The 14,663-nt window shown below is 35.3% G+C and overlaps 6 protein-coding genes across 6 annotated transcripts; 3 read left to right on the top strand and 3 right to left on the bottom strand.

Moving 5' to 3' along the window:
* Positions 1-2,478: 2,478 nt before the first annotated feature.
* On the bottom strand, positions 2,479-2,968 carry MONOS_8139 (uncharacterized protein; the record flags this gene model as incomplete). The annotated part of the gene is made up of 3 exons (XM_067878524.1): positions 2,479-2,525; positions 2,582-2,708; positions 2,891-2,968. The coding sequence occupies 3 exons, from the start codon at positions 2,966-2,968 to the stop codon at positions 2,479-2,481; spliced, it is 252 nt and encodes an 83-aa protein (XP_067732828.1).
* Positions 2,969-6,251: 3,283 nt separating this feature from the next.
* On the bottom strand, positions 6,252-7,908 carry MONOS_8137 (uncharacterized protein; the record flags this gene model as incomplete). Its single annotated transcript, XM_067878523.1, has 4 exons — positions 6,252-7,117; positions 7,180-7,673; positions 7,740-7,767; positions 7,903-7,908. The coding sequence occupies 4 exons, from the start codon at positions 7,906-7,908 to the stop codon at positions 6,356-6,358; spliced, it is 1,290 nt and encodes a 429-aa protein (XP_067732827.1). The 3' UTR covers positions 6,252-6,355.
* Positions 7,909-8,856: 948 nt separating this feature from the next.
* MONOS_8136 (uncharacterized protein) lies at positions 8,857-9,311 on the top strand (the record flags this gene model as incomplete). Its single annotated transcript, XM_067878522.1, has 2 exons — positions 8,857-9,095; positions 9,206-9,311. 2 exons carry the CDS (start codon positions 8,857-8,859, stop codon positions 9,309-9,311), a joined length of 345 nt encoding a protein of 114 aa, XP_067732826.1.
* Positions 9,312-10,023: 712 nt separating this feature from the next.
* On the top strand, positions 10,024-10,635 carry MONOS_8135 (uncharacterized protein; the record flags this gene model as incomplete). Its single annotated transcript, XM_067878521.1, has 1 exon — positions 10,024-10,635. The coding sequence occupies one exon, from the start codon at positions 10,024-10,026 to the stop codon at positions 10,633-10,635; it is 612 nt and encodes a 203-aa protein (XP_067732825.1).
* Positions 10,636-10,740: 105 nt separating this feature from the next.
* On the bottom strand, positions 10,741-11,004 carry MONOS_17124 (uncharacterized protein; the record flags this gene model as incomplete). The annotated part of the gene is made up of 1 exon (XM_067870014.1): positions 10,741-11,004. The coding sequence occupies one exon, from the start codon at positions 11,002-11,004 to the stop codon at positions 10,741-10,743; it is 264 nt and encodes an 87-aa protein (XP_067732824.1).
* Positions 11,005-11,582: 578 nt separating this feature from the next.
* On the top strand, positions 11,583-14,471 carry MONOS_8134 (uncharacterized protein; the record flags this gene model as incomplete). Its single annotated transcript, XM_067878520.1, has 2 exons — positions 11,583-11,671; positions 11,970-14,471. The coding sequence occupies 2 exons, from the start codon at positions 11,583-11,585 to the stop codon at positions 13,798-13,800; spliced, it is 1,920 nt and encodes a 639-aa protein (XP_067732823.1). The 3' UTR covers positions 13,801-14,471.
* Positions 14,472-14,663: the final 192 nt, after the last annotated feature.

The raw sequence follows: 14,663 nt of genomic DNA, 5'->3' as shown, positions 1-14,663 counted from the left end.
AAGAAACAAATGTTATATAAACACAGCCATCTTGTAGCAATAAATGTTGGGCATCTTTTTTTCAAACTGTTTCTGAAAATTGATAAATGTGCTTGCTGACTGAATTTAATAATCAATTCCTTCATTTGCTTCAGTTTTGCATTTTCTGAAAAAGCGTGACTGACAACTAAATTGATTAAATGATTAAGACATCGAACAAAAATTGGCCTTGGATAATTATATGCACGTGATGAACCACACAATTCCGTACAATCATTTGTCGATATTCTATTCAATGCCAAAACTTGCGGTTTTAGTCCATCCGAGCACCAAGCTCTAACGGAACATCCATAAGCACTTAACTCGGTCATTATTTCCAATCCTAAATTGAAATAATCGGATTCTGATCGACAACTTTTATACAATTTCCAAAAGATAGGTTTTGACGATTGATCCATCGTTATCAAGCCCACTGCAGTGTAGCCAACTCCCCCAACAACTCCTCCATCAATTACTACTCCTAGGGGATTGTTGGAAATAATTGAAATTGCTTTTTCAATTTTCTTTAAATTTGCTTCATGAAGCAGTTTGGTGACATTTCTCTCTGTTAGGAAAGGAAAAATATCTTCCCGGTGCATGTGCGGATTCTCTTGTGATGATTTTATTAATGCAGTCACAAAATCGTTAAATTCGTTTGTTGCTACAGAAAGAAAAGAAATATTACTATGGGCAACGATATTGATGAAAGATTCAGCGAGCTCTCCTTTCAATGTTGTTTCAGAAGAGGTATTGTTTAACTTCGAATAAACCGACCGTGTTGATAAATTGGACTTCTGTGAAAAGAACAATGATATCTGATTATTCTGAATTAAATCACATTTGTGATTACAAATCATTGAGTAGTCCTTTCGACCCGTCACTCCACAAGCAACACCATCTTTCTCACATGGACACATGAAAAGTCTGTGCAAATCCTTTTTCGAAGTTCTGTCTTTATACAAAGGAACAAATGCAATAAACAATTTGCGATTTACGATGTCGAGAGTCGGTTTGGAAATAACCAATTCTTTTTGATTTGGATGAAAATAACCTGTGAAAAAACATTGCGTTTAAAACAGATTAATTTCAACAAAAAATTTAATATAAAAACAGTTTGCGTATTCACCGTTTTCTATTTTTTCGAGTTTGATCCATTCACATCTGTGTGATTTAAATATCTCCTCTGTTTTTTTAAATAGTTGAAACTATTTTGATCAAAATATATATATAAAAACAATTGTTTAAAATAAAAAAAATTAAAAAATTTTCCTCAAACGATTTCTGGATTTTCTAATGAAGAAGCAAACACATGTGATGCATCCATGAATAACAAATAAATAAAAATTTTTAAATGCTTTATTATCTAAAAACACGTCAGTGACCAGCAGTGACGTGAGTGCCTTGGTATTTATACCACAAAAAATGATCACGACACAACCCATTGCTCATATAAAAAACGAAAATGAACATTTAAAAAAATGAAAAAAATATAAAAACCCTCTCAATTTTGAAAGACAAATTACAAAAAATATCAATTTTTCTTTGTATGTCTTGTTTTTTATTTTTTTATAAAAATTTTTTTATAAGTGAATGTGATTTTTTTCAGTCACGTCACGTCACTTCAAAAATGTTCGCGTCAAAAGGCATGTGACGCAGATGCTTAATATTGGTAACAAAATATTATTTATGACAACCGATAAAAATAATCAGAGAGAAAGAGAAAACGCAGAAAAAGAATGAGAAAAATACAACAACCGAAACGAAAATTCTGCCAATTGCAACAATATATCAGAAATTTGTGAACAAAATGTATGAGGGAGAAGAAAAAGTTGATGATGCTGTTGATGAGGTTGTTGAAAATGGAAGAGAGAAAAAAGGAGAGCGATGAGGAAGAGATGGAGATAAAGCATGAATGCAAATTATGTTATCAGAATTTTTCTCTTTTTTTTGGATCTTCTTCTTCTTCTTCCTCTTCCTCTTCCTCTTCTTCTTCTTCTTCTTCTTCTTCTTCTTCTTCTTCTTCTTCTTCATCTGCATCCACATAACACTCAGCCACAGCATTTGCATAGGCACAGGTGTTTGTGCAATGCTGACAGAATTCGAAGCACATGAGCTTGACAACAAAACATTCCCAGTGTCTTTTCAAAAGAGGCAGTTGTCTGTTCAATTTGTGTCGTCTCTGCTGCAGAAGAAGAAGAAAAAGAAGAAGAAGAAGTCACCACAGAAAAGTTCCTCTTTTCCCTCTTTCTCTTTCTCTTTCTCTCTTTCTCTCTCTCTCTCTCTTTCCTTCGGCTTTTGACAAGATTCGCCCTATGTGCCTTCTAAAACCTTCAAAAAAAATAAAAAAAAAAGAATGTCTTCTTCTCTTTTCCTTCTTATTCCATCCATCTTATTCCTCCATGCTCCCCTTCATTTGTCATGTCCTTGTCTCTTCAGATGCACCCAACATGTTCTCTTTCCTCATTCCTTGTTCATCCATTGCCATTCATCATTCTTGCAAAATAAACCTAATTTCATGAAAAATAACAAAAGATGATAAAAATCATTGAATAAAAATGCAAACCTATAACTTTGATGCAAATAATCTTCACAGACTTTCTTCTTTCTTCTTCTTCTTCTTCGCAAAATATCGTCCCTTTCTGCCTGCAGATTCCATCTGTCTCGTCTCCTCTTCTTTTCCACCTCTGCTCCTAAAAATAATACCCAAAACCCAAATCTTCGGATTTGTATCATGTGGAATAACTTCCACAAGCTCTGTTCGATTGAAATATCAAAATGTGTTCGTTCCATCAGAAGAACCCCTTCCCATCCCTTGTTGCTGCATCGCCTTCTTTTTTTTCTCTCTCTCTTCATTTTCCCTCATTGCAAAAACGCACATCTGCCTCACATCCTTTATCTCCTCCGCAAGCAATGATAATATTCTTTTCTCCTTCACTCTCATTCTCCCCATTCCCCTTCGCTCTTCTCCCTATAAAAAATAAATGCTCCCATCATTTTTCTGTATCGAGTGATCGAAGCCATCTTGTGGTCAGCTCCTCATCTCGCTCCATCCACGCAGCACATCTGCCTCCACTTCATCAATGCAAAGTGTCAGCGTTAATGTTCCTTCTTCCCATCTTCCTCCGCCTCCGCCTCCATCCCTTGCGCTGCAAACGCCAGGCGCAACCTAACAGTCCTCCAAATAATATGTGAAAGTTCAAAAACTTCCCTCACTTTCTTCTTCCTCTCTTCCACACAATTTTCCACCGAAGTTTCATCCCTAACCGCTCATGTTCTCACAATAACCCCCTTAACCTTCCACATGTGCCTCCTCTCTCAGTGTATTTTATAAAAACCATATCCTCCCATATATATCTCCATTTTTCATCAAACTTTTATCATTTCCTCCAATAAAAACATTTTCTATTCGCTCCACCCATCTTCCTCCTTCCTCTCCTCCATCTCATCCCATCTCCTCCACATCAAATTCCATTTCTCCAATAATAAGCAAGAACCCCCACCCCTCACTCCTGATAAATTCAAAAAAGGAAAACCTCCTTTCTCATCCACATTCATTCATTACACATCCTTCATCCTCAGAAAATTCTTGTTGAAAAATCTTCTCATTCATTTCAAGCTTCGATCATTTTTTCTCCTCCAGAATCCTGTTTCACCCACAAATGTCTCAATCCCTCTCCAACAGTATTTATAAATGTATCTTAAACCTCAATCAAATCCACACGCCCTCACAGCTGCGATGCATAAAGTTGTATCACTTTTTCCTTTAATGTCCAAAATTTTTAATGGATATGATCAACGAATATCTCACAAAATTGTGATTTAAAACTTTCTCTTGAATGGAATTTGAATTCAAATAGAGGTATCTGCACCAGACAAATGAATATCAGAAGTTATAATGGCCTTTATGACACATTTCAATGATTATTGCTTTTGTTTTATTTTTCAAGACAAACAAAATATTCATAATTTGAAAAAAAAATTGTTTTCGTTCAAGATATTTCGCTGCAGTGAGGATAATAGCTTTGTCAAGTTCGGTCTTCCATTTTGGTTAGGTTTTGAAAGTGGGAACGAAAATTTGTTCAATATTCGAATTATTTATTTGATTTGAAAAAAAAACGAAATTAATTTTTCAAAAAAAAATAATATACCACAAATAAATTCATTATTCCTCCATGCTGTCAGATGCACATAAACTTCAAAGCTTTCTTTTCACAAATATGATTATAAAACTCAAATTCACAACACTTTCTCCAATATAAAACTCCACCATCAAACTGGTCATCGCTTCACTCTTCTCACTGGTTAACTCCTTTTGCAACACTCAGCAGTTCCAAAAACATTTATCAAAATAAATTGTTCCATTATTGGATAAAACACTTTATAATCATCATTCTTCCTGTTCTTTTCACATCTCCTCCAAAATTCTGCCTTCTATTTTTTTCTCGGCTTTCTTCTCATTCTTTCTCTTGTCCATCTTAACCAAATACTTATGTGTTGTTATCCGCATACTTGAATCATAGATTATTCAACAAATGGGACAAAATATTTCACCTCAGGCATTTTCACTGAAAAATTCTGTACTTTTCATAAACTTTTTTATGTCAAAAAGCACACTAAAAATGTGTCCATTTTTTGTCATTAGTGAAATATCACAAAACTTACTGTTTTGATTTCAACGATGACTGTTTTCGGATAAGAAAATCAAATTTATTTTGAAATCTGGTTAAGTTAAAAATGTTATGAGTGAAGCAATTTTTCAATGCCTTGTGCAAAAAAAGCTTGAAAGTCCAAATTTTCCCCCAAATATCTAATATTCATCATTGTTTTTTATCATTCAACTTTATTCCATGTTCCTTTCTGATTCTTCACAAAATAGATATCTCCCATCATATTTTATTGACTTCTATTTCTTTTGTCCAAACGCTTGAAAATTTCACATTTGGGTGATTCTTTTTGATAAGCAACAAATTTATTATATCTGGAAAAAATTAAACAAAACATTTTTTGATAAGATTTGGGTGATTATTTTTGAATACATATTTTTTCTTACAAAAATTTCGGTTTGGGAATTCACTTTGAATTTTGACAAATGAACACTGAAAAGTTGTTCCTCCTTTCAATAATAATTTCAACATGATTAAAATATCAAGCATTGATTTTTTTAAAATTTTCCATGATTTTTTTCTTTCGAATATATAATTCCTCTCCAAAGAAATATGACATTTTAAAAATCAACACTCCGAAAAAAGTTATGATTTCAAAAATAATCACCCATTTTGATTCAAATCCATCAAATTTTCCATTATGAAAATATTCTCAAATCACATTGGTTTATTTTATCTAATCAGTGAAGAGATAAAGGTTGATGGATTAATTGTAAAAAATGATCGAAAAAAGTGCCTTTTTTATTTATCGGAAATAAAACATTTGCGACTTTTCAAAAAGAACAATACACATATTGTCCAACAATTGATAAACGTGGATATAAAAGCTATTCAAGCCAAAAGAAATGCAAATTTCAAATGTGGAAACAGTTTTGAATGTGAAACTATTTTGGCAATAAATCAAATAATTGCTTGATGGGAATTATTTTTGATATTCAATTTTTTCCAGAAAAAAATTTCAATTTAAAAATATGTTTCTGATGTTTGTGAATGAGCACTGAAAAGTGAATGCTCCAGTTCACGATGTATTTGTCTTTCTTTCAATTAAAGAAAGACAAACAACTGAAATGCCTGAAACATTTGCAAGAAAATTAAAAAGTCAAAGATGAAAAACTTTTGAGGGCTCTTTATCTCGAAACAATTGAGATTTCGAAAATAATCACCACATGTCCATCAATGATTCATAGGTGTTTCTCTTTATATGAACATATGTTTGAAAAAAATTGATGTTTTTGACAAATAATTGAAATAACAAAGTCAATATGGTTCTTCTGTTTCAATTTCTTAATGTTATTCTTCACAAAAAAAGTATCAAAAAACTGTTCAAGATAATTGTTGAATTAACATTACAAGAAAAATTATTGAAATTCAGAAAAAAAGAAATAAAGATATAGTTTATCAAATTTGAATTACACAAACCGATCAAATAAATTAATGCACTTTCAGTAAACTTTTTTTTAAAATTGAAACACACTTGTTTAATTCAGATGCTGTTATTATTTGATCCTTTCAGAAAATTATCAACGGTCGAATTTTTCCTTGCAGAATTATCAGTTGAAAAAGCAACGAAGAACTTTTTAAAGGATTGTTTTCCATTTTGCGAAATGATGGAAAAAGAAAGAAGAACAACTTTTGAGTCAAAAAAAAAAAAAAAATCGAAACATTTCATTTCCTTAAACATTCACAAAATAATCAGAAACATCCAACGATATTTGAGGATAATAAGACATGTTAATAAATCTGAATATTCCATAAAAGCTTGTGATGGTATCTTCATATCCGAGTTCTTCCATCTTTTCCAAAAACTCTTTTTTTGTTGCCTTTCTTTTCGCTTTGTCAGCCGTGCGATCTTTCTTTTCTTTCAATCGAATTGGAATCTCAATTAAAAATAACAAGAATTCATATGTTTCAAATTTATTCAATGTTTGCAGCTGCATCTTCTCCAAAACAGCATTAACAGCTCCTCCTTTCAGCAAGTCATCAACTTTTACTGCTCTGTTTTCTGCTTCCTTTAGCGCTAATATGCATCTTAAGCTTATTATTTCGTAATTGTCCCTTGCTGCTCGAAATACCCGAACAATACTGCTTAAAAGAACGATGAATTCTTTATTCAACAATTCGCACATGGAAAAGTAATCAAAAATCACATTAACCCATTTCCATATCATATATGCTTCTTTTGCTTCATCTTCTCCCCATCTTTCTTCTCTTCCCTTCCAATCCACACACTTTGCCAGCTCATCCAATTCTCTTGCTGCCTCTCTTCCGAAATGCAGCTCATTCACAACAACTTCCTCCAGCTCTCTATTCCTGTATAATCGGAGAATCGAAAACTTCCAAGCAGAATGATAAGCAAATCGCGACAGATTGTGATGTTCCTGATGATATTGGATAATTTCTCTGATTTCATGCAAATATAGTTCTTGTCCAACACACTTTGAAAAACGAGAAAGAAATCAACAAATCAACAAATCAACAAAAACAATTCTCTTTCTACCTCCCACTTATCAATAGAGCCCAATGTCACCAAAGCGATTTCCACTTTCTTTTTAGCTTCTTCGTTTTCTTCTTTGTCCGACGCAGCCTTCAAAATGCAAGGCACACTGATTGAAATCAATTCAGGTGAAGGTAATGGGTTCATCAAAAGATAGGATTCGCTCAGATCAACCAACAGCTTTTCGTTTTTTCCTTCTTTCTTATCATTTTTGTTATTCATCATCTTTTCAAATCTTTTACACAACGAAGATCCTTCAAAGCTTAAAATGAACAAAATTTTCTTCACTTTGCAATATCCAAGATGCTTCGACAAGCAAATAGCATTTTCCAAAGATATTTTCTTTTCTTCGATCATTTTATCAATTTTGTTGAATATTTCTTTTGTGAAAACAGATCTGAATTCATCGTTGCTCATTTCATCAATGACTCTTTTCATTTCTTCAACTATCTCTTTCTGCTCAATTTCGGTGCAATCTTCAAGCTCTGAAAGCAATCCTTCAATAAAAAAGAAAAGATAGAAACACAATCAACAAGAATTCAGAAGCAACCACAACTGCTTACCATTGAACTTTTTTGAGTTGTCCATGCCCTGCATTTTTTAAAGTTCATTGTGCCCAGAACACAATGCAGTTTTGCCGTTCACATTGAAAGCGCGAATGTTTGGGCAGAGGAAATTTGCGAAAAATATTAACACAAATGGAAGTCAAAGTGCGCGCACTCACACCGGCATCCTTCGTATATTATCTTTGGCAAGTAATTACGAAGAAAAAGAGAAGATTTGTGTTCTTTCTTTTATTTGTTATGGATTCAATGATTGAAAAGCATTATTTGAACTGGAATATCAATTGACAAAATGAAAGTTGACGAGCGAATTCATGCTGCGGAATTTAGAAATATTATTTCCTGTGGAAACTGCAGGCAGTGATGGCAGCGCACAAATATTGAAATTCTGTCAGTTGATTTTTGGTAATTGGATGGAAAAAGGAAATCCAACAATTTAATTCATAACACAAAAGACGTTGTGTATGCGTTTTTTATTGTTCTTTTGATTGTGAAGATATTTTCATCTGTATCCTCTCCAAAGTCGAGATTCAGGCAATTTATTTGAAAAAGTCAGTTTATTCGTTATTTTGGAAAACAGGGAAGAAGAGAGACAAATAATATCTTGCAAATATATTAGAGCCTGGATATTTTTTGTTACGAATGTTTATGGCAATTATTATGGACTCAACATGAGATGCATCGAAAAACGATGAAAAATGAATTTTGATGAAGTGGATATGAACGGAATTGGAAGATATTCAAGGCCAAAAGGAAGAATATCCAATCTCTATGAAAAGGAAGCGATTTTTGAAGAGAAAGGAGATATTTTCAAATTCATTTGTTGGAGAGATTGGGGCAGATGACTGAAACAGGAGATTGGCAGCAGCTACAGCAGAGCAAGGCACATTTCTTCGTATCGAAAGGAAAGAACATTGCTTTTATGGACTTAGGAGAGGGATGGAACTGAATTTGATTCCTTGACTTGAGAGCCACAAATACGAGTTAATCTGTCATTTTGGCGTTATACAGGCAGCTGGAGGCAAATGACAGGTTTAATGGATATGAGTAATTTTGCAATCGCCGTTGGAATTATAACATTGAAATATTATCCACAAGGGCAAAGAACGAGGTTGCAATGCTGAGAATATCCTTCAACAGAAGATATCCGATACTTGAGATCTTAAGTGCGTCTTCTTCTTCAACAACGCCATTGTCATCATCTTCTCCTTCTTCACCTTCTTCACCTTCTTCACCTTCTTCACCTTCTTCACCTTCTTCACCTTCTTCACCTTCTTCATCTCCTTCATCTCCTTCATCTCCTTTATCTCCTTCATCTCATTCATCTCTTTCTTCACTTTCTTCTTCTTTCCATGTGTTTTGCTCAGATGTATATGTTAATGAAAGAAACACTTTTTTGGGGATTGAAGATATATTCATTTCATTCGAAAAATATTTTGAATGAAAATGTGCGCTTTTCGAAATAGGAGCGAGAGAGAGAAGGGGAAAGAAGATATTGAGGACGAAGAAGTAGAAGAGGAAGAGGAGGAAGAAGAAGAAGATGATGATGAGAAAGAGGAAGAGGAAGAATAAGGAAAAAAGAAGACTTTTGTGATGAGAAAGACGAAGTTGATGAAAAACTGGGGAGGTGAAACCGAAGAATCAATCACGCCCAATGCTCACTCAAAGGATAGGAACATGCTGTTGATCTCCGTCTCTTGTTTTCACTCATAACTTGTTTTTTTCACTGCGAAGAAGAAGAAGAAGAAGAAGAAGAAGAAGGGAAAGAAGAAGAGGAAGAAGAAGAAGAAGATGATTGTTATGAAACAGATGACAAGACAGAATTCCTTCTTTCTCTCCTTTTCCCCTCGCCATATCCTCATGAAACTTCTCAACGTTCTGCTTATCACATTGAGGCAACCGAAAAGCAGATCTCTATTTTTTCATCATTCCTCCAAAACTGCATTGCAACAAGCTCTGTCAGCATCATCGTCATCCAAAACACCATCAGCTGCCCTTCTTTCTTTTGCGCCTTCGGCTGTTCAGCTTCCACAAAGAGAGAGAAAGAGAGAGAGAGAGAGACAAACAGACACATATCACTTCACCTCCACCTCTGCCAATACCTTCTCACAGACATCATTAAAAGCATACACACCTGGTTGTCCAGCACCTTCGTCAGTTGCTCAAAATGTTGGCGTTTTCTCTCTTTTCAATCGGATTGTCCTCTGAAGGAAACAGAAGCGCACTCAAATAATCTTCTTTGTACACACACACACGCACACACACACACACATCTGGATGGCTTATGAACAGCATGAAGAAGTCGTGGCAAAGACATGTCTCCAGCACAGATGCGAAGGAAAAGACAGAGAAAACAAAAGCAGCTTGCATTCATCACAGAAGATCCTCAACGGCAACACAGGATGTGTCTGTGGAGTCTGCCAATGGAACACACAGAAAAGAATTCGCCTCATCGAACACGATGACTCAACCAGCCACCAACAATAGCAATGAAGACGATGAAGAGGAAGAAGAGGAAGATGATGAAGACGATGAAGACGATGAAGACGATGAAGACGATGAAGACGATGAAGACGATGAAGACGATGAAGACGATGAAGACGATGAAGACGATGAAGACGATGAAGACGATGAAGACGATGAAGACGATGAAGACGATGAAGACGATGAAGACGATGAAGACGATGAAGACGATGAAGACGATGAAGACGATGAAGACGATGAAGAAGAAGAAGACGATGAAGACGATGAAGACGATGAAGAAGAAGAAGACGATGAAGACGATGAAGACGATGAAGACGATGAAGACGAAGAAGCAGATGGATCACCAGAACATGTGGCATCATTCATTGAATTTATCTCCATTTTCTGCTTATCTTCTTTTGTCCTGCTATAATTCAGCAGAAACCCCAGAAACACAAACACATCAGCCACTCCCATCTTTGGCTGCATCTTCTCAGACTCTCCAAATATCATCTTGATTTTCTTCTCCTCTGCCCTTTCAAGCGCCGTGTCGAAGAACAAGAAGAACGAATGCATCGTTTTTATTGAACTCCGTCCTCTTAATCTTCCCAAACAGCCACATCTGTGCAAAGCTCAACAAGAAAAGCTTTTTCCCCTTGTGGATCATCACCTTCCAGACTGCTTTGTTCTTCTTCTGCTTCTCAGCCATCTTCTTGAACACCTCCTTCTTCTCGCTTGTTGTCTCTTGTTGCACTTTCGGTAGTGCCATCAGCATCTTCGCTTCCTTCTGCATCCTGTTCATCTTCTGCCTCACAGTTCCCTAACCACTCCTCCTTCTCCTTCTTTCTCCTTCATCTCTTTCATCTTCATCATCTTCATTATCTTCTTCACTTTCTCCTTCTCCTTCTCCTTCTCCTTCTTCTTCTTCTTCTTCTTCTTCTGTTTGTTGTTCTTCTTGCTCGGCTGTGCCATCTTCCTCTGCAACATGAATGCGATCTTCCTCTTCTTCTTCTTCTTCTTCTTCTGCTCATCTGACTTGATTGTCTGCTTCGATTTAATTTCGTCTTCTTTTAATCTTTTGCATCAGAATGTCGATCTCCAAACACATCTTTTTATTCTTCTTCTTCTTCTTCTTCCTCTTCTTCCTCTTCCTCCTGTTAATCTGCTTCTTCTTTTCAGTTGTCCAAGTGAATGAATGAATGAATGAATATTTGTCCCTTCGATGCCTTCTGCCACACCCTCAGACACACACACACGCACACACACACTCACACTCACTCAACTGTTGCTGTGTCTGATCCAAATGAATGCATCCCTGAAGAAATTTGAAATGCGAATGAAAAAATGAAAAATAAAAAAGAAATGAGTTGGTTTAAAGAAATGACTGAATTCAATTTTTCGAATGTTTCTGAGAGTTTTGGTGCAAAAGCAAAAGAGCAGAAAATACAAGACTCATCATTAATTCACAGGTTTGATATTTTTCACAACTTGGCTTTTCATTTTCATTCACTTATAATTTGTTAAACGAACGTCAAAAGAAATAAAAATATGAATAATTAATATTAAATTTTTTTCTGTTTTGAAAAAAATGTTTGAATAACAAAATGCCACACTGCAAAATATCATACAATCACTTTATGCTCATTTTCTTATTTATTTAAATAATAAGTTTATTTCAAAATATTACAAACATTTATGATCAAATATATAATATTTATTTCAAATTATACTTTTTAACGATTGACATTTTTGCTGCCTATATTGCAGGACGAGCAGGGAATTCGAAGCGTTGAGCGGTAGAGCAAAATATACAACAGATATGCAAGAATTGGAAAGTTATCCATTGAAAAGGGACGAAGATGGAAGAACAGAAGCAATGCGATGGATTGTTGAGAAAAAGACAGAACCTCCGTTGGAAATGAGACATGAAACAACGCTTCATGATAATAAAGGTTGGACATTGGCAATGCTGTGGATTGGATTTACCCATACGGAACCTCCACAATGGATGAGACATAAAATAACTCTCAGAAATAATAATAGATCAACAATGGCGATGATGTGGATCACAAACATCAAAACAGAGCCACCAGAATGGATGAGACATGACATTAAACTTGCAAATAAAACTGGATCAATAATGGCCTTTTATTGGATTATTTACATCAATACAGAACCGCCGAAGTGGATGAGGCACGATATTGCATATACAAATCATAAAGGATGCTCAATGGCTATATATTGGATTGAATATGTGAAGACAGAACCACCTGAATGGATGAGGCATGACATTACACTTTCTGATCACGACGGATGGACGATGGCTATGTTTTGGATTTTCTTTACCAAGACAGAACCACCTGAATGGATGAGACACGATATTACGCTTGCTGATAAGGAAGGATTTACAATGGCAATGCACTGGATAAAGGAGGTCAAGACAGAACCTCCTTTATGGATGAGACATAATATTACACTTCGCAACAATTATGGTTGGACAATGGCAATGCTGTGGGTTGGATTTACCCATACGGAACCTCCAGAATGGATGAGACACGATACAACACTTAAAGATAATTTTCGCAGGACAATGGCTATGCATTGGATAAAGCAAGTTAAAACAGAACCTCCAGAATGGATGAGACATGACAACGAAATTACAGGAATATTCGGACAAACAATGGCCATGCTATGGATTGAATACGTGAAGACAGAACCACCAATGTGGATGATACATGAAATTACACTTGGAAATAAGAAAGGAGAAACAATGGCCATGCTGTGGATAAAGGAGGTCAAAACAGAACCACCTTTATCAATAAGGCATGAAATAACACAAAAAAATAACAAAGGAGAAACGATGGCTATGGGATGGATAAAATATGTGAAGGCAGAACCGCCGGAATGGATGAGACATGAAGAGACATTTTCTGATAAAAATGGAAGAACAATGGCCATGAAGTGGATCATTCATAACAGAAAAGAACCACTTGAATGGATGAGACACGAAGCTGAATTTGCAGACAACGATGGATGGACGATGGCAATATATTTTATTATTTTCGTAAGAGCTGATCCTCCAGTGTGGATGAGACACGATCCCACGCTTGCTGACAAGGAAGGAAATACGATGGCAATGAAGTGGATTCAATTTGTGAAGAAAGACCCACCATTATGGATGAAACACGATATTATACTTGGTAACAGTTATGGTTTGACAATTGCCATGCAATGGATAGAAAATGTGAAGAATGTGCCACCAGAATGGATGAGACATGACATTGAACGAACCTATATCCTGGGACGAACAATGGCGATGATGTGGATTCAGTTCACTGAAACTGAACCACCAGAATGGATGAGGCATAAAAATGAACTTAAGGATAAGGCTGGGAAAACGATGATTGACTATTGGGAAGAATATGCGAGAAGAGAGATCCCGGAATGGATGAAATACGATGAATTTGTTGTTGTTGTTGCAGATAATGATGGAGCGACAGATGCAATGCGTTGGCTCAAGGAAATGTTACAAAAGCATCAGAACGAAAGTGGAAAGGAAATACACTTGAAGTTGAAGATAGAATCGGGAACGGAATAATGCAGATTTATTGGTTGAAGTGAGATCCATTGCCATCACGAATGAAACAATGCATTTCAGCTGAAGACGAAGGCGAGAGGGCGAGAGTTGAATTAGATGCACCAGAAATGGAAGAAGGCTGATAATACCGCAAGAGTGATTGAATCATTTGCATTGAAGATATTATTTCTGAAGCATTAAACAAACGAACCGACTGATTTGCATGTGTGCAAATTAAGGCTGTTTAGCAACATTTCTTAATTCATGACTTTTCTTTCTTTCTTCTCTCTTTCTTTGAAGTTGGTTTTGTTCTATTGGCAGATGGTTGGACGTGCTTCAAAGATATCTCATTTTGATGTCCTTTCGATTTGCTTTCGATTGTTTTTTCATTTCAGCAGAACAATTGAAGCTGTTCACTTCAAAGTTTTTATTTTTGTTGATTTTTCAAAATATATCTTTTCAATTTTTATTTGATTTTGTAAACAATGAAAGAAAATCTCAATTCAAATCATCTTATTTTCTTTCTTTCTTTTTTTTCCAATTTGCAAATGTGACCGAAAACACACTTTGGCATTTTGAAAATGAAATGAGCATTTCTGTGATTTGGAGTTGAGAGAACTGTTATTTTCGGTTGTTGTGCTTTGACGATTTTGTTGCAGCCATTTTGATCAGATTCAACAGTTGCGATTCAGTTAATTATTGGCTCAAGTTTGTTCATTTTTTGGAATTGAGAGTGTTTCGTTGCTGTCTTGCAAAATACACAGAATATTCACAAAGACAACATGAACTTTGACGTTCAGATGTTTCATTTGATTTCACACGAAGTCACAATTTCTGAGAAAGACATAACAAACATCTGTCAGTGTCACATTAATGATTTATAA

The sequence above is a fragment of the Monocercomonoides exilis genome (assembly GCF_001643675.1).
Source record: "Monocercomonoides exilis strain PA203 chromosome Unknown scaffold8-1962414, whole genome shotgun sequence".
In the NCBI taxonomy this organism is placed as follows: Eukaryota; Preaxostyla; order Oxymonadida; family Polymastigidae; genus Monocercomonoides; species Monocercomonoides exilis.
Note: the sequence above shows the minus strand (reverse complement) of the source record. Positions and strands in the feature narration are given on the sequence as shown.